The sequence below is a fragment of the Phyllobates terribilis genome, unplaced genomic scaffold (genome assembly GCF_046119375.1).
Source record: "Phyllobates terribilis strain yellow unplaced genomic scaffold, ASM4611937v1 Scaffold_10__3_contigs__length_209671492, whole genome shotgun sequence".
NCBI lineage: Eukaryota > Metazoa > Chordata > Amphibia > Anura > Dendrobatidae > Phyllobates > Phyllobates terribilis.
This window is the reverse complement of record NW_027362770.1, coordinates 172,120,137-172,140,760: the sequence shown is the minus strand read 5'-3', so window position 1 is coordinate 172,140,760 and position 20,624 is coordinate 172,120,137. Positions and strand designations below refer to the sequence as shown.

The following is a 20,624-nucleotide window of genomic DNA, read 5'->3' as shown; positions in this document are numbered from 1 at the left end:
ATAGGATAGCTATAGAAGGCGCCAGATCCACAGGGCGGTATTATGGCTGCTTTCTTGCACCTATTGGCTTTGCAGCAAACGCCACCTTAGACAAACCCAATGTAGATCCCATGGAGTCCAGTCCTATATCTATAGGTCCCATCCTGTAGCAGGCAGGCCAGAGACACCATTTTTGAGCCCAGGCTTCAATAACCACCTCATAGATGGTGTCATCATTGCTTTATTGGACCAGATATAAGAAACAAGTGTAAGAGAAGCTGCACCAGATGTTCGCAGACACCACTTCTCTCCACCTTGAGCAAAAAGGAAAATAATGCATTATAGTCAGGGTTGATTGGTCCAGAAAATCCCCCCTGCTAGTCCCATTGATCCTGTATACAAAAACCCCATTAGGGCAACTTCTGTCTATTTTCTGTAAAAGAGCATCAAATTCTATATTTATTGGTCTTATTTTATGTAAAGTGATTAGTGTAATTTCATACAACCACCACTAGAGGGAATTCATGCAGTTACAGAATAGCCACCACTAGAGGGAGCCAAATGCATAAATTCCATGAAACAGGGCTCCCTCTAGTGGTTGTATGAAATGACACTAATCACTTTAATATTTAATTTAAGTGATTAGTTTGATTTCGTACAACTACCACTAGAGGGAGCCCTGTTTTATGGAATTTGTGCATTTTGCTCCCTCTACTGGTGGTTATACTGGAACTGCATGAATTCCATAAAGCAGAACTCCCCCTAATGGTGGCTGTAGGAAGCTTTATTTTATTTTTTATTCAATGGATTTAGACTATCAGGGACTTCTATAGGGAGGGTATAATAGCATTACTCTTGCCTGTGGCCATTTGAGTATCATACTGGACCGCCCAGAGCATGGCACCTTTCCACAGCTGATATATTGGGTGGGAGAATATACCGGCACAACCCTCAAGCGTAGGGACCAAATAAATATATGCAGCCTTCTAGACTTGGACACCATCCCAGTACTTAGACCACCCCCCCTTCCCAGTTACACTTATGATCCATTTCATTCAGTCATGGAAAATTTTTGCAAAAATAACAAAATCAAAGTTAAAATTTTATTAAAATTAAGACATTTAAAAAAAATAAAATTAAATCAATCCACATCTAGAGGGAATGGTGCAGGGGGTAGAGGAAGCCATACTGACACGGGCAGAGGAGACGTTTACAACGCAGGTCTGGTTTATTGTATTGACCGGATGGAGCAGATTATTATTTTTTTGTAACTGTTTTAGAGGTGAAACGTCGTCACTTGAAGTTGCGGAGCCATGCTGGTATTTGCAGTCCTTCACTTAATGGCCGCGCCACAAGTGAAACTTAATGACCGGGTGTTTTTGCCCCCCACTAGCCTCTTCCTGCTTTTGCACATAAATTCAGACTTTGAGGGGAGGTCTGTGCACTCGTCCTTTCCAGAATTTTGGGCTTGTTTGGCAGCTTTAAGTTCCCTGTGGAATAAGAAAAGAAAAAAATTACATTTTCAGCTTTTTCTTATCTTGTGGGTGGAAGCAAGCTGCTATGATGTCTCTCATACACAGACAGAATTGAGGGATTCCTGCCCTTCTATGTAGCACACGTTCAGATGCAGCAGCAGCATGCAAGACATTGTACAGCACTACCGAGCAGTGTAGCTGTGAATGCTGCTCTGTAGGGCATTGTACAGCAGTACTGAGCAGTGTAGCTGTGAATGCTGCTCTGTAGGGCATTATACAGAAGACTGAGCAGTGTAGCTGTAACTCCTGCTCTGTAGGACATTATACAGCAGTACTGAGCAGTGTAGCTGTGACTCCTGCTCTGTAGTGCATTGTACAGCAGTACTGAGCAGTGTAGCTGTGACTCCTGCTCTGTAGGGCATTGTACAGCAGTACTGAGCAGTGTAGCTGTGACTCCTGCTCTGTAGGGCATTGTACAGCAGTACTGAGCAGTGTAGCTGTGACTCCTGCTCTGTAGGGCATTGTACAGCAGTACTGAGCAGTGTAGCTGTGAATGCTGCTCTGTAGGGCATTATACAGAAGACTGAGCAGTGTAGCTGTAACTCCTGCTCTGTAGGGCATTATACAGCAGTACTGAGCAGTGTAGCTGTGAATCTAGCACTGGGGCGAGATGAAACACCTAATAGAAAGCAGCAGGAGTCTTTACATAAACAGAATTTCTAGTCATTATATGCCTTGTATAACGCATTTTTCACCAGTTTTTCCCTCTCCAGCCTGTATTTCTCAGTTGTCAGATTAGCTATGATGAGGATTCCCAATACACTGACATGAGGGATTCATGCCCTAATGTCTCTACATAGCAGATGTTCAGAAGCAGCACTAACATTTGGGACATTATACAATAGCATTGAGCAGTATAGCAGTGAATCCAGCTCTGTATGGCAGTACTGAGCAGTGTAGCTGTGAATCCAGATCTGGAGTGAAGTTAACACTTACTAAAAAGCAGAGTCCTTTGTGCATCTTAATAAGCAGCTGCAATCAGATCCCTCAGTGAGCTGAGGGAAATCCCTTAGCAAAAACAACCTACCCAACCCTGAAACATCTTTCAGATGTATATACACCCAAAGAGAAGCTTTTATATGGGAGATATCTACCAAGAAGCCCTTCTAACCAGTTTGGGAGCGGTCACCTACCTCTCCAGCATGGCAGTCTTAAACTTCTCTACATTGAGCTGTTTCTGGAGCAGAGCCGCCTTTCCCAGAGATCTCCTCAGGACAGGATGCTTTACCAGGGCAGCGGCTGAGAGTCTGGCTGCAGGGTCTGGATGAATCAACACCTGTAAGGGGGTCCGGAAGGTAAAAAACTGATGAACGGTCAAAGTTTTTGACGAGGGCGACTCAAAAACATATGGCATCTGGTTCATTGTGGATATAGTAACTAAATACCACCTGTTCCCCAAACTGCCATGTGCCTGGCTTAATTCTAGTGGTCATAATAGCCATTAGGGATCTTCACCCAAGTGACATTTCTACACTCAAGGTTTTTCCTTTAATATGTCACCTAGATGTCGTGGAATTCCATAGATTCATGGAAGGTGAAGTTACATTCTGACTGCCTGCAGCCACCACCAGGGGGAGCTCCGCTCTATGTAGATATATAACCATTAGGCAGCAAGCTCCCTCTAGTGGTCACTACAAGCAAATGCCAGACCCAAACCTTAAACCTACACCAGTGGAGATAGTCAGAGCTGACCTCACTAACGAAACCTGTGCATGTTTTGCCCGACTTTACCAAGTGACATACCTTAAGCAGGTCAAGAAAAGCAGAAGAGAGCGGCTGGGGGATCTCTGGCAGGTTGCCCTTTCTGATGTAGTGCCAGCCATCGTCGTTGCATGGTAGAGGACTCGCACCAGCTGCCTCAGTGATGGTGAGGCCAAGAGCAAAGAGGTCAGCCTTGGGTAGTTGGCTGTAATCCTGGAAGAAAACAATTACAAAATGTCTGGAAAGTCACATAGGTATGAACCATCTTGCAAGTTTTCTGGGCTGCATTCTTGTCCTTAAAGGGAAGTTCCAAGCAATAAGCCAACGATACATGCAAGATCAGACTACCCCCCCATTGATTTACAGAATGAACGGCCATACATCCCTTTGGCAAAGTTTAGAGATTTCCATGGCCTCTTACATTATAAGCAGTGTTCAAGCTTCAATCGTTCCGTAGAGCCCCCACTATTCTGGACTTCAGTGGTGGTCCATGACCACATTTAATTAAGTGACAACCAAAGGTTGGTGACCCAATGAGTCAGAAGCCCAGCTGGCATGTCACTTCTGCAATGTACAGTTTAGTATGCCACTGATGGCAACAATTTTTTTTTGAGCTCGTGTACAGGAACATTTCTGGGGGTTAAATTTAGAGTTTCACCCACCCTAAAAAAATAAATAAAATATAGATGATTAAAGAGGCATGGCTTAACGCCCACTTATTTGGTGTATAGTGTATTAATGAAGCTTATGTCAGTATTCCTGGTTGTCTAGGGGAAAAGTGGGTGAGGGCAAATGTCCATGTCCCTGGTGGTATGAGCCAAGAAAGGGAGTTAAAGAAGGCATCCTCAGTGGTGTCATCATTATGCCTAGTGATCCAAGAGGGTGTGTGTTGGGGTTGACATCCATATCCCTAGTGATCTAGAGCTGGAAAGGGGTCTGGTTAACATCAACCTGGTGGCCTAGCCCTGGAAAGAACAGGGTGTGGGAATCTGATACTCTCCCTGGTTTAGTGCCAGAGAGGGCATCAATTTCTGCATCGCAGGTGGTCTAGGGTAGAGAAGAGAATGGTGGGGAGGTAATCACTATGCCTAGTGCAGAAGGTCAATTAAGGCATTGAGCGTCATTAGACCATTTGGTCTAGGCATGGAAAGGAGGGGGATGTGGGTCAATATCAATATCCCCATCCCTGGTGGCCTAGGGCAGAAAAAGGTGTCAGCCCTTAAGAAAGCAAGCATGTCAGCATGCCTAGTGGTTTACAAGGAGGAAAAACAAAGCCTGCTGTCTAGTGTGAACCTGTAAGGGATGGCTATGTGTGATGTTCAGCTTCCAGTTACCTCCCTGTACAGATGACCATACTGAGCAGGATTGGTAAGTAGTGCAGGGCACCATTTCAGGAGCACAAATGACTACATGATCGCAGAAAGGGGAGAGTTCACCAAATGAACCAATTCTCCCCACCTTGTGGGCAAACACAGCATTGACTCCAAATCAGGTTATAGAACAGACTGGTCAGTTACCGGCTGGGTCACAACTCAACGGTTTTGAACACCAACATAGAAGAGTTAGAATCCACAATTCTGACCATGTAACCTAGGTTTTGCACTTGCCTCCTGTAGGACCTCATTGGCCAGGAACCGACTGTCTCCTTCCTCCACTTGTGGATTTGTAATGGAAGTGACGTGACCAAGGTCCCCTGAAACCAAGACGAGAAGGTAAAATGACTCTGTACCCAGAGACTTTTCCTAGACCCACAAGGACACTTCATCACCAGCCATGATACACACCGATCTTATACAGAACACTGGTGGAGGAAATCTCATCTTCTCCATCGCTGTCCTCCTGACGCACTTCAGTCAGCTTCCGGCAGATGAAGATATTACCTGGAACAAGGATGGTAGTGAATGGATTATGGTTATGACCTACTTTATATCTGACCTTAAAGGGGTTGGTCCAAGACTAGGAAAACACAGCTGCTTTCAACCAAAACTGCACCATCCTTGTCCATATGGTGTTTGTGGTACTGCAATTCAGCTCTATTCAAGTCAATAGGCTCAAGCTGCAGTTCCACATACATTTAAGTGTCTCGCTGTTTCTAGAAAAAGAAATTCTAGTTGTGGACAGTCTAAATGTTGTGCAAAATGAGCTGGTACCAACTTGGCTTGATGTCCATGTGCACCAGGCCCGAGCTGTGGATGTACTTCAGACCCATGGACACCTGCAGAAGAATCTCCTTCAGCTCTTGTTCCTGCACCAGCTGTCCGTTCTTCATGTTCTCCATGATCAGGTCCTGCAGGCTTCCACCTGATGCCAACATGATAGGAAAGACGATGAAAGGTTGGAGGAGGACCAAGAGGTCGGCGATGGGAGCCAGTCATAGGCAATGATAGCCCATCGGCACCCCACCCGTTTACAGAAGCAATGAAGTGGTCCAAACATGTATAGGCAAGATGGCCTTGGCCTTACCATTGCAGTATTCATTCTGTATGATCATGTGGTCATCTTCAGCCCATGCAGAGTAATATCGCACCACATGTGGGTGATGGCCCAGCACCGCATGGGCATAGACCTCTCTTAATGCCAGTTGCCTGTGTACAGAAATAGACAACATTGTTTTGTGTGCAAACCATATTAGTGGCCAGTTTAAAACAGATAGTAATGCCACCTTATGGTGGAGAACCATATAGAATCCATAATAGGTGGTAAAAAAAAGTAAACCAATAGGACACATGGCAACACAGATTATGCCCAGAGAAGTAATAGAGAAGTTCAGATTACTCACTCATTTGTGGATCCTGCCACCGGTTTCTTCGATCGCTTTATGGCGTAGACACAGCCGTCCAATCTCTTCACACATTTGTAAACTGCTCCGAACTCTCCAGCCCCGATTTTCTCAATCTCCAGGAATTCCGTCTTGTATCGGGACACCATGTTTGATTCACGCAACACAAACCTCTAAGGAAGAAAAAAAGTTGGAAAACTGTCAGCAGCAGCCATGTGTGTAAGTATCCAACTATTCTGCAATGACCGGGAGACTTGTGGAAAAATGGGAGATCTAGGCTGGAAATCTCCCCGGCTTGGCCGAAGACACCCAAGACCTCTTACAATCTAGCAATTCTGAAAGGTATTTGTGTACTGACATCTCTGGGGAAAGCTTTGTGAACAATGCATGGAGAGGAATTGGCTTAAAAAACATGGCACATTAAAACCCAAACTTTCACTCCACCAATCTTCAGGATACTGACCTAATTTTGGCAAATGTGTATAGCTCAAAGTTACAATGGGCATCTCACACTGGAGGACGTGTCATACTTAGTCAATCCATTGATTTGAATGTGGACTATGTCATTTTCAATTTCCCCTATGGTGGTGCAGTGGGAATATGGGAGTGCTATGACTCACCACAGATCTGATCACTTGGGATGGTGTCATATAAACACTTAATGATCAGGGACCAGAGAACCTCTTGCCAAAAACTTAAGGAATTGCCTTACCAAGACAAACCTTTCCTCATGGCAAGTGACCTCCTGAGGACTTTCCATGGACAAGAGTCCATGTACAGATCAGCCGTGGGTCCCTGGACCCGATTCTGCAGCTTCATATATGCCTATGAGGCTGCAGCATTCAGGTTCAGAGACCAGAGGTTGGTCTGTACACAGATGTCTGAATTTGGCCCAAGTCAGATGACTTTTGGAGACCTGCACAAATCATCAAAAATCTATTGGGTATCAAAGGGAGTAGCCAAATGCAAAGATAATGCTAAACGGCTCAAGATATATATTTTAGAATGTCACGCACCTTAGAAGGGAGTCTGGCTGAAGTTTCACCCTCTCTGTATTTCAATGGTGGATCAGTGCTAAGGAGGAGAGAAAAAAAAATACAAGATTAAACTTCATGGCTGGGTTACCCCCTATGAACTGCAGGAATAGCACGTGTTTCAGACTTTACCAATAAGGGTCAGCAAAAACTTTTTACTAAGCTCAATATCAGGATCACCTCTGCAACTGACCCCAGAGAAACCAGACGACTCCATATTAGGGTGATACAAAGATTGTAGGGAGCAAGATGCCCAGTACTTCAAATCATTTATGTCAGTGAAGGGGGGGCGTGCGTTCATTGGATTAAAGGCAAAATTGTGGTACCTGATCTAATGCCCAAGTATCACATCCCTGAAAAACCATAACTCATTCAGGAGGACCTCAAGTATCACAAAAAGGATATTTGGTCACCTGCTTGAATCTGCCTTCCTCTTCCCATTTGAGTTCAGTTGTATCTGTTGATACGTTTCAGGGGTGAAAGGGTTAATGTTGACCAACGCTGGGTCCTCTAGTTCGGCACCAGTGCAGCCTGCAAGCCTTAAAAGCTGATGCCCCCTATGAGGCACCCGTGTGCTGGGAGATGGGAAGTTCCTGTACAGCAAACTCTGAGGGTAGAAGGCAAGATTAGTTGTTAGGTCTCAGGTCTGCTCTTCAGTGGTTGCACAACTACAACTCCCAGCATGCCTTAAGCCTTTAACTTTCATAGTATGCTGGAATTTGTAGCAGACAAGTTGTAGGTGGGTTCCTCTTACCATTGGCGTGTAGGGCGTATCGCAGAGTTTTAGCTTCTTCCATGTGCTGCAGTGGAGTGGGGTCCCAGGATATTCCACCTCAGAATATGGTGTGGATGGAGGAGAGAAGTCACTATCAGGGCTGGCTTCCGGATATGGAGAGAACCCCCTCTCGTTCCTCTGGGGGGTGACGGGAAAAGGGCTCTTATGGGTTCTCCACATCAGGTTTTCATGAGCTTCTTGTGAACATTGAAAGTCTTTCACGTGCTCGTGGCTCACACAGTCATTTTCCTCACTGCTGGAGAAGTCCAACTTCTGCACAATTCCAGATTCATGTGACATTGTGCCCCTCATCAGACCTGCGGGTGACAGATTGACCCCACAATATTGACAAGTACATACTTGCCAACTGTTCTGGAACAGAATACCCCACTAAAACCATCCAGAAATTGGGGGAGCTGGCATAGCCAGGGCCAAAGAAACATTTATGGAAGCATGTGCCACAAGACTTATCCTCTCCCAAATATGCTCATCTGCTGATGTGCTAGATGTTTCACGGCTCCCTCTCTGGAATCAAACACTGACTTACTAGTGGTCCCCATAGAAGGCACAGAAAGTACCAGTGACAGATCAGATACCTAAATTATATTTTTGTCACTACCTCACCAGGTCAGTATTGGGTAATCGGAGCGCCTGCTGCCTTCCTCGTATGTGGTGGCCATTTAACAGGCTCCCATTTTTGGCTTATGACCAGGGACATAATACAGGGTTATACTTTCCATAATTATAGCAGAAAGCCTCCTATAGACCCCACAAAAGGGAACACAAGAATGGTGCATAGACTCAGATTCTTGGCCATTACTGCCCAAGTCCAAACATGTACATTACCTAGGATAACACCTGGGGTGGAAATGTAGAAGGTTACCCCTTACACACACAGCATATTTGGACCATTTCTGATGTGACCCTTTAATTAAACCAACAGGCATCATGAACTAGTGCGACACACTTAAAATCCCTCACAACCTCAGCTTACCAGCTACTCCCATCCTCTGCTGGATTAAAAAAAAAAAGTTTGAAAAGACAGAAGTAGTTTAGGACCCCTCTTATATAAATTTCTGCTGTGATCCTCCCAACACCTGGCAATCAGTGACTACTCCTACCAGTACCTGGACAACACTCCCTCTTAACCTCTTCCTTTCTGGAATTCTTCTACCTATTGAGTAATAGGAAGAGCAGAAAGGCTGCGATCTTGCACACAGAGTGTTTTTGGTGAGTTTTTGGAGCAGAAACTGAGCGGAAATTCTCCAAATCCTACTCAAAAATTCAAAACTCCTCAAAAACTTGGAGGCTTTGTTTAGTTTTTGCTCTGAAAACTCTGCAAAATGACTCTGCGTGCATATAGACTTGTGTACTGTTCACACTGAGTTGTTTTTTTTCGCTGACTTTTTGGAGCGAATACTCTCCAACTGTAAGTGCAGGCAACGTCTTTTCAACTCAGGCGAAACCGCCAAGTTTTTCTAGCAGAAGACGCTTCAGGAAACTCTGGCGTTTGTTTTTCCTTTTGCGTTGTTTTTTTTCAATAGTTTTTATAAGGAAAAGGCCAGAAGAATGGTCAGGTCACTTCTTTCAACTACTTGCTGTTTTTTTTAGAAGCCCGAAACCATTAAAAGACGGTCAAAAAAACATGCACAGTTGTTTTTAGGGTTTTTTTTTTTCAGGCGGATTCCGAGACGTTGTGTGCACATACCCCAACTCTACAATCAAAACGCATGGTTTTTTAACTCCTCGGAGACTTTCTGTTCTAAAAAATCAGCAAAAAAAAAAAACAACTCAGTGTGAGCACACCCTAAGGCCACGTGCATAGGTTGAGTATTTGGTGAGGTTTTTATCTCATTATTTGTAAGCCAAAATCAAGAGTGGGTGAAAAACACAGAAGTGGTGAAATGTTTCTGTTATACTTTTCCTCTGATTGTTCCACTCCTGGTTTTTACTTACAAATACTGATGTAAAATACTGAACGTGTGAACGTGGCCTTAGGAGCTCCATGCACAATAGATAGCTGTCGGCTGAACCATGATTCTGTCTCTCATGACTCCTCTGTATACAGTAGTGCCCTCTCGGCTGAACGCTCCTGTGTTCTTTGTAAGAGCGCCGCTGACTCCTCTTATGGTTGACAGTCCGAAATCAAATGTGGCGGATCCTTATCTACGCCAACATTATCTGTTGGAAAGTATCCATACGCATTAGACTGTCAGCCAATATCGGCGGGTTCGGTCTAATGTGAATGTGGGCATTAAGAGTTAATATGTGAGTCGACCCTTTCTGTCTGGAAGATGGCAAATGACCAAACAATTTATTTTTATCTATTAATTTTTTAGTTTTAGTTTTTGTTGCTGTTTTTTCCTCCCCTTTTTCCAAGAGTCTTCATTTTTTTAAATTTTTCAACCTTCCCCATAACCGTATGAGAGCTTGTTTTCTTTTGTAGGAAAAGTTGAAGTTTTAAATGACCCCATCCATTTTTCCTTATATAATATACTGAAAAAAAAACAGAAAATAAATTCAAGTGGGATGAAATAGTGAAGAAAATGGAATTTTTCTTTTTTTTTTTTTATTAAATTATTTTTCCATTCATTGTCTAGTAAGAATGACCTGTTAACATGATTCTCCCTGTTAGAACAATTACAGTGATACAAAACTTTAATAATTTTGTTTTATATTTTAGTGATTATAAAAAAATTCAGAGTTTTGAAGAAAAAAAATATATTTTAGTTTTTGTTGTCATTTTCTGCAATCCTTTTTTTTTTTTCATTTTTTGGGAATGGAGCTGTGTGAGGGCTTGCTTTTCTTCGTGGCAAGCTGATGTTTTTATTGATACCACTTTGGGGTACATAAGACATGTTGATCGCTTTTTATTGATTTTCTTAAGAATGTGTGGCCGATCCAAAAACAATGGCAATTCTAACGTTGCGATTTTTTTTCCTCTCTTTACATTTGATTACCATTTTAATTCAAATTGCCCCGATCATTATCTCCTCAATATCACTTGATCATCTGCCAGGAGGCCCCCCATAAACATTAGATGGTCAGAAGAACTTTTAACTAATGTGATCGAGGGCCTTACGTTTCTCTTTGGTCATTTTGAACTGTCCCTGAAACTTGGGAGGTGGGGTCTTTTATATATGAGGGTTCCTGAGCTATGTGCCGGACCTCAGAGCAGATTCACTAGACCAGTTCCTGACCACAGTTGGCTCTGACAGGATGACCATTAATTCTTGAAGTAGTGAGAAGCTTATATCATCTAATCCACACGCCTGGAACAGGATGTGACGGGGCCCTTTTGGTCCTCCGGGGTCGGTTACAGAAGCAATCCCAATTTTGAGTTTAGTATATTCAGTTTATTTGCTGCCCCTAGTGGTAAAGTCACATACATGCTAGATTTTTTTACGGGTCATAGGATATATTGGGATGACACAGCCATAAAGTCTAATCTTGTATCTTTTTTCCCCACTTTTCTTCACTGATCCACCTCTAAAATAGAGCGCGCGAGAAACTTAAGCAAAAATTCCTTCTAAGGTTTGTGAGACTTAAAAAATATTCTAAAAAGATTGTAAAAAAAATCTCAAGCCATTTAGCCTTGTCCTTATTCATGGAGTCCATTCATTTTCCAAATCTATTTGATGCTCGATGGATATTGCAAATACCCCAACCAGTCAAATGATGGTCTCGAATATGTCTCTTTGACTTATAGAAAGAGAATCCTTAGACACTTGTCTTGTCTTGGTAAGGTTACGGCCCCACTATTAGTATTTGGTCAGTATTCGGTCAGTATTTTTCCTCAACATTTTTTCTTCCCACTCCTGAGAAAAAATTCTGACCGAATACTGACCAAATACTGATAGTGGGGCCGTAGCTTAAGGCAAATCCTTAAATACTGTAGTTCTCAGTAGGTAAGGGTTCTCTGGTCTTTTGACAAGAATTGATCGTGGCTCTGGCCTGCTGAACTATGAGATTGTTCTGGAGGAGGATCTTCTAGAAACGTTGTCCTAGACACAGCGGGTAGCTACATTCCACTCCTTGATGATCTCCTACCTGTGTGACACTTTTAGAAGTAAATAAAAGCCCTGAGCGAAAATATTAACCCTCGGTGTGATGCCCTAAAGTGATCTGCAGTAATTGAGTGCTCAAGCCTACCAGCCCAGCAACCATCTGTGGCGAGAAGAGAATGGTCTGATGTTTTCCACAGGTTGCAGTTGCAGCGAGTCCTCCAACTAAAGAGCGATTTTTAGGCTATGGTCACACGAGCGATGATTCTCTTTCTTCCAAGAGAATCCGATCAATTATGTAAATTAAACTCGGCTCAAACTCTGTCAGAGTTTGAGCCGAGTGTCAGCTTATTGTGATCCAATTCACTTGCATTAGAGAATCGCAGCACAGGTGCAGATAAGATGGAGAACTTAATCTCTTCATCTTCTCCATTGTCTTTGTCCCAGTAAATCAGACATCCAAGTGCAGTCCGAACCCATAGACTTGAATGGGTGTGCTTGATCCGAATTCCGGATCCACTAGCAGCATGCTGTGGTTTTTTTCTCATTATGAATTGCTATGAGAAAAAAATGCAGATCTACACTGCCCCATAGTATAATATTGGTCCAAGTGCTAAATGATAAAGCATCCGATAGCACTCGTCCGAGTTATACACTTGTGTGAGCGAGCACTTAAAGTGACTCTTCATTCTGGCAAGCATATGGAAGTTCAGGTAGTTCATATGTTCATATTTTCCTAATAGAGAGTATGAACAGTATGGCAGAGTCTCGAGAAGGCACCATAATTCTACTCATGGCGAATCTATTTATGTAAGATTTTACAAGTTGAAACACCCATCATCCAAAAAAAATTTCTCACTCTTGGTGGAGGTTATTTTTAAGGGGTTAGATAATTTTGGAAGCCTCCTATCTATAACATTCCCTACTGCTGAGGGCCCCATAGATCGTGAAAACTAGGGCTCTGAAGACCATGTGCACTGGAGCACCATTCTAATGGGACCATCGGAGATAGCTGAGCACTGTGTTTGGCAATCTTTTGGCACTCCCATTAGAATGAAGGGGCGGATGTACACACGATCGACCATTGCTACAGTCACAAGATTCTCTTCAGAGCCCCGTTTTCAAGATCAGTGCGAAGTCGAACCCCTGGTGATCAGGAAGTCATCCATGGATAGTGGATAATTTCCGAACTTGCTTATTTTCACAGCACCCCATATAGGGCTCATGCACATAGGCATACTATGGCCATATACTTTGGGCCTTATTCTAATACATTGGATCCCAGTTGGTAAAACTCTAAACAACTATAACATTTCAAATAGTTTTTGGGTAGCCTCAGGGGCCTACCGGGATGTAACATGTCCCCTCCCACAGATCACTGCTTATTACATGACTTTGGAGTGTTTCTTATAAATGACTCATCACATACAGAATGTAAAGACAGCTGAGAAATCTATATTGAATTTATTAATAGAGATTTATTGGTCATTTCTAAACAACAGAAAATTTAGAGAGTGCGTAATTATGGGTCTGTAAAAGGAACTGATCTTGATCAGTGACATGTAGGCGGTAAAGTGGAATCAATGTGACACCAGAGGAGCTGGAACAAAAATGTTCTGCATGAAAATAATTTGACATTGAAGTAACTTGTGAATTTAAAGGGAAGAAACCTTCTTCTCCTCTTCCCTGCACACACTGGTATATTAGAAGACTGAGAGAGGTCTGACGTGGCTTGTCCCCACCCCACTCCTCTAGACTTAAAGGTTTCTCCATAAACACAAACTTAGGGAGAGACCTGTCAGTCAGAGCAGGGTGGGGAGAAGCAGTAGACAACTTTTTAAAGTGCATCTTCTTTGAAATGCAGCAGCATTTAGGAGTAAAACATGGCCGGAATAACACAGCCTGTGTCTGATTCATGCTGCCCGAACCTCTGTCAGGTTCCTTTTAACATCGTATTTCAACCTCATATATGACAAGTAAGAAAACACGGATTAGATGGAAGATTTTAAAACATGTTATTTAAAAATCGTGTGACCTAATACATTACCAGTCTTCACATATTGTCACACAACCTTCATATAGATATAATGCAGCAAGAAGGGGCTCGGTGAAGGCGGCAGTGGAGGTGTGTAAGTGTCTGATAGGGTCACACAGCTCATAAACGGACAGCTGCCCGGCCTCATAAACCAGACATATCCTGACTCTATCACTGGAGATCTTCTCAGGTAACCGGATCTCTTTCTTCTCATGTTTCACTGAATACTGATTATTACATCTCCACAAACTCCAGGACTTGTTATTATCTCCAATCAGTGACTGACCTCCCCTCCTGTCTATACTGGGATAACACATCCCCACCCTCCAGTTTCCTGATCTTCTGCTCTCCACATCCCAGTAATGTCGTCCTGAGGTAAATCCCCTCCTGCTCATCACCTGATTATACTGGAATCTCTCTGCTGTTTCTGGATGATTCTACTTCTCTCGTGTCCTGGTTGCAGTTTTCAGGTCGTCTGATATAAGGAGATTATCAGAAATTGTTTTCTACATTCAGGACAGGAATAAACTCCAGACTATGCAAAATCATCTTTGTAAGCTTTACATTGCCTCGAGTAAACAGAGGTGGTGATGCAGACAATATGCATGGTATAAGTGGATAGAACAATAAAATGATTTTATTAATTGGGTTGTCCACTACCGGACAATCACCTTCTATATACTGTAGCCCCCAATGCACAGAACAATGTAAAGGGTTATTCCCATCTTTGGCCTGGGACAGATCATAGAGTCTCACAGCTTAAAGTATCACCTCTATGCTGATGAGACACAGATCTACCTCTCTGGACCCGATATCTCCTCCCTACTAACCAAAATCCCACAATGTCTGTCCTCTATCTCATCCTTCTTCTCTGCTAGATTTCTAAAACTTAACATGAATAAAACTGAACTCATCATCTTTCCACCATCTCATTCATCCCTCCCACCTGACCTATCTATCAACGTCAATGGCTGTTCACTCTACCCAGTCCCTCAAGCTCCCTGCCTTGGGGTAACCCTGGATTCTGATCTCTCCTTCATACCATATATACAAGCTCTTTCCACTTCCTGCCAACTCCAACTCAAAAATATCTCCCGGATCCGCACTTTCCTCAACCACGAATCTGCAAAAACACTAGTGCACGCCCTCATCATCTCCCGCCTTGACTACTGCAACCTCCTGCTCTGTGGCCTTCATTCCAACACTCTCGCACCCTTCCAATCTATCCTAAACTCTGCTGCCTGACTAATCCACCTGTCCCCCTGCTATTCCCCAGCCTCTCCTCTCTGTCCATCCCTTCACTGGCTCCCCATTGCCCAGAGACTCCAGTTAAAAACCCTAACCACGGCATACAAAGCCATCCACAACCTATCTCCTCCATATATCTGTGACCTAGTCTCCCGGTACTTACCTGCACGCAACCTCCGATCCTCAAAAGATCTCCTGCTCTACTCCCCTCTTATCTCCTCTTCCCACAATCGCATACAAGATTTATCCCATGCATCCCCCCTACTCTGGAACTCTCTACCCCAACATATCAGACTCTCGCCTACTGTGGAAACCTTCAAAAGGAACCTGAAGACCCACCTCTTCCAACAAGCCTACAACCTGCATTAACCATCGCTCCACCATACCGCTGCATCACTAGCTCTACCCCCAACTACTGTATCCTCACCACTTCCTTGTCGACTGTGAGCCCTCGCAGTCAGGGTCCTCACTCCTCCTGTACCAGTCACCATCATGTTTTGTTCAAGATTATTGTAACTGTTTTTGTATGTATACCACTTTTTCACATGTAAAGCACCATGGAATATATGGCGCTATAACAATAAATAATAATAATCTTCATAAATGGGTATTGTTGGATAGTGCTTGTAAGTACATGCACTTGTGTAATGTTCTCCTTATCAAACTTTGAAGCTGTTCTTCAGATATTAACACGTTTCCTTTCTTTTCTTTACCGCAGAACAATGAACAAGCATTGATCATCCTCTTCTGTCATGTTGATAAACATTCCTCTGAGTAATTTCTAAAGCCAGAAAAGAAAAGACGACATCAGAGAATAGTATTACCTGAAGTACAACGAGTGCACTGGCCAGACGCCAAACTGGAGGCTCACTTGTTGGAACTATCCGAACATGGACACGACTCTTAACAATAAGGTCAGATTCATATGTCTGTGTTTTACCATATGGAAATACATATATTTCTCATAGTGCCAATAAAAAACGTTAGTGCAGGATGCTCACATTGCAGGAAGGAATCTTCATAGTACTTTGCAGTTTGCTGGCTGGAAGGGAATGGTAGAGAGCAAGGGCATACCATCTGTAGCAGCAGCTCACGCAGCCGTTATGGGGCCCGAGAGTTGGGGGTCTGGTGGGGGTCAATCATATTGAATGGGTGGCTGGTGGGGGCTAATCATACTGTATTAGTTTTGGTGGGAGCCATCATACTGAATGGGGGACAGGTGGGACCAATCATAGTGAATTGTTGGCCGGTGGGGACCATCATACTGAATGGGGGTTTGGCGATGGCCATAATACTGAGTGAGGGGCTGGTGGGGACCATTATACTGAATGGGAAATGTGTGTGAGGGCCCCCATATTGAGTTGGGAACTGTGAGGGCCCCAAAACTGAGTTGGGGACTGTGGTGGTTGTCATTCTGTGTGGGGGCAGTGGTGGCCCTAATAATGTGTGAGAGACTGTGGCCATCCTTATGCTGAGTGGTGGGCTGTGAGGAATATCATACTGAGTGGAGAGTTGTGGGGGCCATTATACTGTGTGAGAGACTGTGGGGGCCATGATACTGAGTGGAGGACTGTGGGAACCATCATACAGAGTGGGTGGCAGTGGTGGCCCTCATTCTCTGGAGTTCTCATACTGTGCGATGGGTTGTGGGGGCCCTTATACTGAGTAGCGGGCTGTAGGGGCCCTCATACTTAGTAGGGGGCTGAGGGGGCTATCAGACTGTGTCAGGGTCATGATATCGTGTGTGTGTGGGCCAGAGACTAGGGATATTATAATATAGCGGGGCACTTTAGAGGCATCATGCTGTATGCTGCAGGGGTATTATACTGTGTTGGTGGCATTATGGAGATATCATACTTTGCTGAAGGCGCTGTGTAGTCATCGTGTTTTAAACTGTATGTGTGGTGTAAAACTGTGTGGGGGAGAGGAGGAGTCGCTGTGTGGGTACTAAACTTAGGCCACGGCCCCACTATCAGTATTTGGTCAGTATATGGTCAGTATTTTTTCTCAGGAGTGGGAGCCAAAACCAGGTGAGGAACAATCAGAGAAAAGGTATAGAAGAAACAAGTCATCAATTCTGCATTTATCACTCACTCCTGGTTTTGGCTCCCACTCCTGAGAAAAAATACTGACCGAATACAGACCGAATACTGATAGTGGGGCCGTGGCCTTAGTGTGTATGTGGGTGGGGGCATTTTTGGAAGCATCACACTCTATAAAGTTAGTAAAAGGGATATCACTGGTGAGAACACTAAGGGGCTTCAATAGGGGCATAATTACTGTGGACGTGCTACAATACATGTCCTACTTTTGGTTTATATAAGTTGGGAGATTTGACTCCGCCAAATATACTGTATATGTGTGTGTGTGTATATATATATATATTTACATATTCTGGGGAAAGGGGCAATTAGAATTGTTGCTATAGATTGTGTCACAAGTGTCCCTGACTGGAGTCCTGACTGACGTGTCCTGTTTTCACCTGACTAACTCGACTCCCTATTCTGCCTAGTAACAGGTGATAACATTAGTAACATCACAGCTTCTGATTGGATGCTAGCTCCAATACCGGTATGGACAGGCTCGTCCTTTTACGGCATTCATTGTGAGGTAAAAATGACATGGCAGCATGATTCTCCAGATCAGTATGGTAACAGCAAGTTGTTAAGTTTCTTTATTTTTTCTTTAATTGGAATAAAGTGAGTTAATATATATATATATATATATATATATATATATATATATATAAATATATACAGTATATTGCAGCACCAAGAAAGAAAAGTAATCGAATGATGGAAATCACAGGATGGATAGATATGTAAATGATAAAAAAATGGAAAAAAAATTCTCATTAATAGCATTGGGGGTACACAGGACTGTGGGTTTACCCCCTGCCTCGAGGAGGTGAAACGCTAGGTGAAAAATGCATTGGCTCTTCCTGGTGGACTGTGCTCTCTCCTCAGATACAAGACAGCAGTATTAGTCTTCTTAGGCAGACACAACCTATATCAGGTCTTCTGCATATGTATTTCGTTTTTAATTTTTATTTTTTAGACCCTTTTCACACTGCGTTTTCTCCCAAGTTCAGTGGCACTTTCGGGGCTTACGTGTGAACCCCTCGCAAAATGGGATTCGGGTGCATGCGCCGACAGGGCCATTGACTGTAATGGTGCAGACGGAGTTGCCGTGCGCTCTGTCGTGCATAATTTTTGGCCGTATACGTCAACTGGAGGTGGACAGCTAGACGTAGTAGTCTACGTCTTGATTTCCGCCTCCAGTAGGCATGCACGGCCGAAAATGATGCACGTCAGAGCGCTCGGTGACTCCGGCTGCACCATTATAGTCAATGGCCCTGTCAGTGCATATGCCCAAATACCGTTTTGTGGAGGGTTCGAACGTAAGCTCCGACAGGGACACTGAACGTAGGAGAAAATGCAGGTTACAACAGGCTTAAGGGTTCTTTCCCAGTTGGTGTGAATTTCCTTGATCTTAGGTCACCATCCAGGGAGGACATCACCGAGCACTCCACTGTAGTGTACCTCCCTGCAGACTCCATTCACTGCCTGCCACCAGTCCCCACAGCGGAGTGCCGGTGTCCCAACAATAGTGAGGGCCACTGCCATAGCAGGAAAAAAAGCAGCAAAACTACAATTCAGTTGTAACCAATCCTCAGCAGAAACATGTGAATAATTTGCAGCTTCTCCACTTGATAATGTCGAGTTATGAGCAGATTCTACTTAGGAATATCACTTCTTTTATTCCATGATGAAGTGTCGGAAAAATATGGTCAAAAATACTTGTTGCATAAACAACGAAGTGGTTTATCCATTGAAATCAACAGAAAGAGTATTTAAAGCGCCTTTAATGTGAGTTTTTGATGCTTCAAAATCCTCATCAAATACTCTGTGTGAGCATACCCTTAGGTTATTGACGCGCCCCCTGGAGCCGTGGAGTACTCGGCGCTGGGCCGGTCGATTCTTTTGGATAGTCATGGTGGCGTGACCCGGTCCGTAGCCCCGGTCGGTGAATAACGGAGGGGAATAAAGTTTTGGGGATAAAGTTTCGTGTCCTTATGATGTTCCAGGTTACAACTGCCAGCAGGTTATAACAGCCCACCGAGTCCTGTGTCCTCCGGGGAAGTGATCCAACTCTCAGATAACTTGGGTGCACTTGATCGGGACCCCCTTCTTGTGAACCTTTCCCGGGTCGTCTCTCTCTGCGCTGGCTCTCGCCCTCCTGCCCTGTGCCTCACACACAGTGTCCCGAGCCAGTGGCCGCGGGCCTTGTCGGGCGACGTCCTCTCTGTCCCCTTGGTCCTAAATGGCCACCTTTTCAGCGAATGTGTATGATTTTGGCTACGGCACTTAGAGATACCGCAGCCTCCGGTTTGCTAGCTGAGTCTTGCAGTCCTCCACTAGTCTGGGGCCGGTCCTCTACTGCGACCTGATCCATTCTCCCGACTACAGTCGGCATGAATTCGGGCGCACGGGTGAACTCCGTACTTCCCATGCCCCTAGGATCCCTTCTCTGTCTCTGGAACCTTTCTCTGACTCCCTCGCTCCTCTCGTTCTCTCTCCTACTGGGCCCCTCTGACTGAGCCCTCACTCTGTCTGGACCCTACTCCTCAACGGTCCTCACTCACTGAGCCCTTCTAGATGTTTCTACCTGTCTTTCTATACTGTCTGTCATGTGACCCACGTCACTAACTGTCACTCTACGTGGTCCCCTCTACCTTTAGTCCTTCCTTGTGTGCTCCCCTAAATTACTTCCTCCACCCACCTCCTCTACCTAGTTCCCTCCTCCAGACAGGGACAGGGACTGTGCTCTGCCTTAGGAACAATCTCGCCCTTCCCTACTGGAGTGATGTGGTGTTGGATGTGGGTGTGTGGGTCCCGGGTAGTGCTCCCCCCTTACCCAAGAGTGGGTTACCACACTTCTGGCTGAGATGCAGTACCTCTGTGACGACTGGACCCGCAGGGGCGCCACGTTATGTTTAAACTTAGATTTTTTTGGCTGAGTTTTTGGAGCAGAAACTCTCCAACTCTGCAATCAAAACTTGTAGTTTTTGAACTCCTTTGTGTTTTTTGGAGAGTTTCTGCTCCAAAAACTTAACAAAAAAACCTCAGTGTGAACACACCCTTAGGAGCCCCATACACAATAGATAGCTGTCAGCTGAACAATGATTCAGTCTCTCCTGACTCCTCCATACACAGGAGCGCTCAGTCTGATTAGTGCTTCTGTGTTCCTTATAAGAAAGCCTCCTTTAATGGCGGCTTTTTTCATTGGGAGTAAAAGGATCAGCAACCCGAAATAATGAGACATGCCAAAACCTGTGTGAGGGTTTGTATTTTCCATGGCAAGCTGATGTTTTTATTGATGTCATTTTGGGGTTCATATGGCCAGTTGTTTATTTTATTGCATTTTTGGGGGGATTTATGGCATTTACATTTGATAAGCGTTCAAATTCATACTGGCTGATCCTTATCTCCCTAATATCACTTAATCATCTGTCAGGAGGCCTCCATAAATAT

At 44.2% G+C, this 20,624-nt stretch overlaps 1 protein-coding gene and 1 long non-coding RNA gene across 2 annotated transcripts in view; one reads left to right on the top strand and one right to left on the bottom strand.

Annotated features, from left to right (window-relative positions):
* LOC141164675 (uncharacterized) overlaps positions 1-20,624 on the top strand; it is a 441,679-nt gene that overhangs the window by 881 nt on the left and 420,174 nt on the right. Inside the window, exon 2 of the long non-coding RNA XR_012250934.1 lies at positions 15,809-16,004. This is a non-coding gene — a long non-coding RNA (uncharacterized lncRNA). The remainder of the gene's footprint in view (positions 1-15,808; positions 16,005-20,624) is intronic.
* WEE2 (WEE2 oocyte meiosis inhibiting kinase) lies at positions 1,061-8,894 on the bottom strand. The gene is made up of 12 exons (XM_073650163.1): positions 8,798-8,894; positions 7,783-8,120; positions 7,442-7,635; positions 7,011-7,068; positions 5,995-6,167; positions 5,679-5,800; positions 5,370-5,516; positions 5,000-5,095; positions 4,823-4,908; positions 3,258-3,428; positions 2,648-2,790; positions 1,061-1,469 (listed from the first exon to the last, which is right to left on the bottom strand). Exons 1-12 carry the CDS (start codon positions 8,808-8,810, stop codon positions 1,313-1,315), a joined length of 1,698 nt encoding a protein of 565 aa, XP_073506264.1. The 5' UTR covers positions 8,811-8,894; the 3' UTR covers positions 1,061-1,312.